General features: G+C 38.5%; 1 protein-coding gene across 1 annotated transcript in view; it reads right to left on the bottom strand.

The window, feature by feature from the left end:
• The window catches only part of nelfb (negative elongation factor complex member B), a 66,977-nt gene that overhangs the window by 42,241 nt on the left and 17,696 nt on the right, over window positions 1-7,040 (bottom strand). The window contains exons 4-7 of the mRNA XM_050050345.1: window positions 1,320-1,550; window positions 794-979; window positions 560-672; window positions 363-465 (exon numbers count right to left, since the gene is read on the bottom strand). Of these exons, the coding sequence (XP_049906302.1) occupies window positions 363-465; window positions 560-672; window positions 794-979; window positions 1,320-1,550 (633 nt within the window). The remainder of the gene's footprint in view (window positions 1-362; window positions 466-559; window positions 673-793; window positions 980-1,319; window positions 1,551-7,040) is intronic.

Here is a 7,040-nt window from a genome sequence, read left to right as displayed (position 1 = left end):
TTGACTGTATATATTCTGTGTATTATCTATTTAGGTTAGTATATATATTGTGTAAATAATCTTGTTTAGGTTACAATATATATATATATATTTTTTTTTTTTTTACTTTATTTTTTGTTAATAATCCTGTTTATTTGAACTATATATTTGTAAATACTCTTGTTAAATTTCTTATATTTTCACTTATCTTTCCACTCTTGCAAGGAGCACCTGTAACGCAAATAATTTCCCCTCAGGGATCAATAAAGTATTTCTGATTCTTATTCTGATTCTGATGTTATGTAGGAGTGTGCCTTAAAACTTGATAATTCTGACCGAGGGACACAATGCCATGCTTGTGTCCTTGCGCACAGTATGCTCACCCTTGGTAAAGCGTCCTGACTCAGCAGCTCTTGCAGGTTCCTCATGATACTCAGGACCAGGGTATTACAAGCAAACGGGTCACACAGGATCATGGACAGGTCCCTAAGTGCACACAAACTCTCCAGAGATTAATTCATCCATTCATCAGAGATGAGCAGCTCTATTCATACATTTTAACCATCCTATCATCTGTTACCCGAGGACTTGCTCTTGTCCTTTCTTCACTCCATCCAGGAAACCTTGCAGCTCTCTGGCTCGCTTGCCATCCACAAACTTCTCACGGATGCAGGCGTCTAAACACCAAGTAAACTGTCACAGCACACAGAGGAAAAAATGTAACACAAAGCTAAAACACAATACAGGGTTTGGGGCTCTTCAGGGGTACGATGGTGTTACTGAACTGGTTTGCCATAACTGTTCGTATCCTGACCTTATGGCAGGGGTCTACGGAGCAGATCTCACTGATGTCCAGGTCGTGAAGAGACATCAGCAGCTCTGCTCTCAGTGTGCAGTAATGGACATTCCGTGTTCGCAGGAAGAGTGTTCGTAAAAACTGCAGCACCATGTCATACAGCTTTACGTTCTTTCCAATCATCTGTGTCAGTTTTAGGACCACCTACAACAACAGAAAAGCTTAATCTCACACAGGGATTCATCAACTTCTGCACAAAACTGGACAAATCTCTCACTTAAACAGTTATATTGTACATATTTTTATCATATTTTTTCCTTTTATCATTGTAATTTTTGTACTTTATATTTGTGTTTCTTGACTTCTGCAGTACTTTGCTTTTATTTCTATTTCTTCTTTACATGTTAATTGTATGTACCAAACGCAAAGGTAAATTCCTCAGATGTAAACAACCCGTCTTGGCAATGAACCTTATTCTGATTGTGATGTGTCAAAAACTTTGGCTAGCGTTTATTAGACATCTCATCGAATGACTGTGACTCACCTCGCCTTGCCGTCGTGTTTTAGGAGATGGGCTGAAGAAATTGTGCAAGATGGAGAGATCACTGCTGAACAAGGCTGCTTCCTTCTCCACAATGTACTGCTTTAGGAGGGGTGAGACTTCATCCCCAAACAGAGCCTGGTTGTCCTGCCAGATCTGCCTTTTCACCTCTACAGCGCACACTTTGTACAGCTCCTTATCAGCCATCACCATCTTCAGTTTCTTTTCTGGCACCTGCAGGAGAAAGCATGTGATAAGGGTAAGGGGGTGTTCTTCACTTTCTGCTCAGCCAATTTGAAGATTTCAGTTCAATAATTGTCCCTATACCAAATAAACATTCAAGGTTCCCAGAGGGTAGAATTCATACATTACCACTCATAACAGGGTACACAATGCTTACAAATTAAAAAAAATAAAAGGACAAACAGAACAGCTTAAGTGTATCATAGACTCTCCAAGTATGCAGGGCTCTACTGGAGGGATGAACAGCAGTTTTTCATTAGGTGTTTTGATGATGGTGGTGGAGAGCACTGTCTAACATGTTGCATTAAAATCCCCCATTGGTGTTCAGTTGGGCCTTAATGTGCTTACTGTGAAGGCCACAAATTATGATTCACATCATTTACATACTAATCAAACCAGTTAGGGAGCCCGTATTCACTGTGGAGGGGAACATTATCCTTATGGAACAGAGCACTCCCATCAGAGTAGGTCTATTCGTCATGTGATAAAGTCACTTAGATCTTTTCTTGTTCACACTTTGATCCAAAATCAACTAGGCCTCCTCACTAAGCACTTATACAATTTGTAAAAAAAAATAAAAAATAAAACTGATATTCTGGTCATCACTGAATCACCAAGTCAGCTTGTCATTTTATGAGGAATGACCCTTTCAATGGATAAAGACTTCTTTTGTCAACAGCGGCTGTATTCACAAACATTCTGACAATACTCTCATAAAGCTCCAAACTTGACCTAAAAAAATCTGGTAAGGAGTCCTAGCTTAGGAGTGACTTATGAAATTCTCATGAGTATGGAAGGGACAGAAACTTTGACCTCAGTGAGGAGGTGTGGTTGACCCAGATGCTAGGTTTGACATGTTCTTTTGACAGATGTGATCTGTTGTCCATTTGTGAGCCTGAAGGTGTGGACACCCAATGGAAATGAAATGAACTAGAAGCCCTTGTGAATTGTGCAAATTTGCAGGAAAACCCAATCAGTCTTCTTTCAGCATTGGCAGTATAAAAACAAAATCTGGGAGTGCGGCAAAATGCCGCCTACCTACTTTTGTTTATACAGAATGCGCCTTTTCGGGGCAATGGGGAGAGTGAGCAAGTAAAAAAACGTGTAGCTCAGCGTGTGACGTAAACAGTGACGTGGGAGGGAAGCCACGGCTAGTCAGTCCTTCGGCGATTCTCTCGTAAGTCGGCCCGTTCTTCACCGTTCCAGTCTTCTGATGGTTAATGGCCTCTTCATTTGCGAGGGCAAGGAGGGCGTGCAATTCCTTGTCTCCCCAGTTGCTCATCTTTACAGTGTCGGTCAGGTTTGCGTTTCCCTCTTGTTACTAGCTGCTCATTCCTGCTATCAGCTGTTTATGGTTTATCCACCGCCAGTGGGTCGCACGTGCAGCGTCATCAACAGCCCCTCCCGTTGCGGAAGGCCGCCTCTGTCTTTTTAAACTAAAAGGGTTCCACCAATATGACTACCATACGAGGCAGAAAATTGGGCACCTCGGATCAACTTGGCAATCCGGCTCGGTGTGTCTAAACGCTCACAGCTTGCTAGCAAAACGGCCCAACATTCGCGGAAAATCTGGCAGTGTAAAAGGGGCTAGAGACTGTGAAAGTGTTGTCACTGTTAGTGTGAACACCCTGCTGATGGAAGGTCGAGACAAACCCAAGTCATCACTGCTGCACTATTGCATCTTCCAGTTTTCCTATTGAATACAACTTGATGCTATGTCCTTCAGTCACTTAGATATGACTGCAGCTTTCAGCCAGGGGAAGATGTCATCAGGTGTCTTAGTGTTGTCATTACTTTAGTTCTGGCATTGTATCGTTATTGTGTTGGGCGGAAGATGTGAGCACATCTTTAATGAGACTGACCACAAAATGTATCCCTACACCATCTAATCTATGGAGTTTTATTAACTCACTGTCATTAGAAGTGTCGTTAGAAGTGCTCTTAAGGGCTAAGATGGTTTGTGAATAATTTTTATTTTTACAAAGACCTAGTCTAACTTTAAAAGGAAATTCTTAGAAAACATCTTCGTTTAAAGAAATTCACAAGGACCAAATCTTTGTTCTAAGAGGCTTTGTAAATACAGGCCCCAGTCTTTAAATATAAAAGGGGCTTATAGAAGTCAGGTGAGGATGTTTTTGTTGGACAGGGTAATATTTATAATGAAATTTACAATGAGACTGTTATTTTAGCTGTTCTTGTTTTTTGATGTGGGAGTACTTTTAAATTGTGGGGATGTTTTTTTGGATCTTAGGATTGTGTTTGCTTAGTTTTTTTTGTTGAATGTGTTGTGTTTTTTTGTGATTTCTTTTTCTTCTAACATCTTAGTATATAACATCATCATTTGGATTTTTTGTTTCTGTAACTGACAATCCATAAATAAAATCAATTAATCATTTAAGATCAAGGCAATATTTGACCCTCATCTAACCCTGGGCAGGAGCAGGGTTGTTACAAAAGGTAGGATGACTGACACTCACTGACCTTACAGATAAAGCACTAGTACATCATGGTGTCAGTCTTATTGGGGTATTATATCATAAACTTAGTAATAATAATAATAATAATAAAACATTTTATTAACAGAGAGCTTTTCAAGGTACTCAAAGACACTTTACATTGGTTAAAAATGATCACAAAACAGACTACAATAACAAACAGCAAAGTCTTTAACTAAAACAAAAGTAGAACTTAACTTATTACTAACAGTAAGAGCTGAGTTTGCCATACATAAAAACAGAATTAATCACTATTTTTATGGTAACTGTCCTAGTAGGCTCTTAGCTAATAAATTAAAAAGAAATGATCAATTTACAAATATAGGATTTATTACATCAGAAGCTGGGACCATGTTATCAGACCCTAAGCTGATTATTCAAAGATTTTCCAACTTCTATAGACAGCTGTACACTTCAGACAATCTTTCCTCAGCATCAGATAAGGACAACTATCTTGAGAAACTTAATTAACTTCCTTATCAACAGATGAAGCATCAATATTAGAGGCCCCTTTATCTCTTGATGAACTTAAACAATCTTTAGCAAAAATGAATAAAGACAGGTCACCTGGAATTGATGGCATACATCCTGAGGTCTATTTAAAATGCTGGACCCTTTTGGGACCATCATTATTAGAGATGTTTAACACAGCTATTCACAAAGGATCTTTTGGAAGAGATGTAAATATGGCACTAATAACGCCTCTAAAGATAAGGATCCAACTAATTGCGCTTACTACCACCCTCTCTCTTTATTAAATGCAGATATTAAATTATTTTCAAAGACACTTGCTAGTCGGTTGGAGGTCTACTTGCCTAAATTGGTTCATCCAGACCAAAGTGGATTTGTTAAAAAGAAAAAGAAAAAATTACATCGCCTATTACATATTCTTGATACCTCTGATAATCTCTCACCAAAAGCTATTGTATCAGTTGATGCAGAAAAGGCCTTTGACCGGCTTGAGTGGTCTTTTTTATGGTCCGTATTGCATTGCATGGGTTTGGGGTCTAAATTTATTAACATAATCAAAACTATATATGCAAATCCTTCAGCTAATGTAGTTACTGGTAACATACACTCTGCTCCCTTCAAAATAAGCAGAAGCAGTCGACAGGGAGATCCAATTTCATCAGTGTTATTTATTTTATCATTGGAGCCTTTGGCACAGTCTATTAGGTCATCTCCAAACATCATACCAATAAAAATAAAATCCACTCATAATCACATATCCTTATTTGCCGATGACGTTCTTTTATTCTCTTCTGATATAAAGTACTCTCTTCCAAACATCCTCAATATTTTTGAACAGTTTAGCTATGTCTCTTGCTATAAAATAAATTGGTCCAAGTCCTCTCTGTTACCACCGAATTCTATGAGCAAAGATGAGTGTGCAAAGTAAAAAAAAATAACATAAAAAAAATAAATAAATAAAAAAAATCCCAGTAGTGTCTCACTTTAAATATTAAGGGAGAAATGTATTTACATCCTTAGAAAAAACAATCTCTAAGAACTATAATAGTACTCTTAGTATGATCAAACATGATTTGGAAAGATGGCATAAGCTACCTATTTTTTTGTCTGGCAGAATTTCAATAATTAAAATGAACATGCTTCCTAGAATCAATTTCTGTAGCTAAATGTTACCTCTAGCACCACCTCCGAGATACTGGGACAAAATACATACAGGGCTGTACAGTGCGACATATATGTCGCACGTGCGATGAAAAAAAATGTTTGTGCGATGAATTTATTTGCCTAGTAGCACGCGTGCGACAGACTGCTTGTGAGCCGCTTGTTTGTGTGCGTGGTCTGGTTTTTCTCATTTTTTCACTAGACGACAAGAGCATTCACTGCCGTGCATGGTCTGGCAGCCAAGTGAGTTGGTTCATTAGCATAATGAAAGGAGGGAAAGCTCTTGTCATCGAGTGTCTTTGTCTCTGTGGGGGAGGAGGGGCTATGGGCTACACACACACACACACAGTGCGATCTTTGTGAGGGGGAGACGAGGCGGAGAAGAAAACTGAGAGTTGAGCATAAGAGAAAGACAGGGACCTTGTTCCTAAACCAAATGCCACGGCCCCTGTGTGGGATTTTTTTGGATTTAAACGAAATGACAGAGGGGAGCCCAGTAATTTGAACGAGCCAGTATGCCGGGTTTGTTCTAAAACCATCACAACAAAAAGAGCGAATACGACCAACTTAACTGCGCACCTGAGAGTGAGAGACTGACAGTCTATTTTTTTGTATTTATAAGGTCTTTATTTAGTTATTTTGGTATTTTTACCTGTTATTTAGGATATTTAAATTTTCTTTTTTTGCATTTGTAAATATTCTTGTTAAATAAATGTTTATTTCTCTTTAAAAGGGTGTACTTGTATCACTATGCCTTTATTATCATTATATAAGTTTTAAAAAATGGTCTAAAAACAGCAAAATTACAACAATAATAAAAATGGTCTTAAAAGCTCAATATTGCACAATATTATCGCTTGTCGCAATAATTTCTGATGCAATTAATTGCCCAACAAAATTTGTTATCGTGACAGGTGCTACAAACTTTCTGGCTTGTGCTACAAAATTATCACCCTCTGTAGCACCAGTGCTATGGGCTAAAAAAGTTAACATACAGCCCTGAGTATTATTACCAGATTTTTATGGAGAGGCAGAACCCCTAAAATAGAATTAGCCAATTTACAAAGAAAGAGGGAGTTAGGGGGTCTTTATTTTCATGCTCTCACTATCCGTCCCTTATTAAATTGCTTTAGTGAGAACTCTTCAATTCTATGGCTTAAAGCTATAGTGCGTAACTTCTACAGGTAAATGTCCGTTTCACCCAAGCCACTACTAGAGGAGATGACACAATGCTGATTAAGCCGATCGGCTCCTCTAACATCTTGCGGTATTTTTCAATATACAGTGGTGTGAAAAAGTGTTTGCCCCCTTCCTGATTTCTTACTTTTTTGCATGTTTTCCACACTTAAATGTT

Source organism: Epinephelus moara, chromosome 8, assembly GCF_006386435.1.
Source record: "Epinephelus moara isolate mb chromosome 8, YSFRI_EMoa_1.0, whole genome shotgun sequence".
Lineage (NCBI taxonomy): Eukaryota > Metazoa > Chordata > Actinopteri > Perciformes > Serranidae > Epinephelus > Epinephelus moara.
The sequence above is the reverse complement of the archived record's forward strand: the minus strand, read 5'-3'. Positions and strand labels throughout refer to the sequence as shown.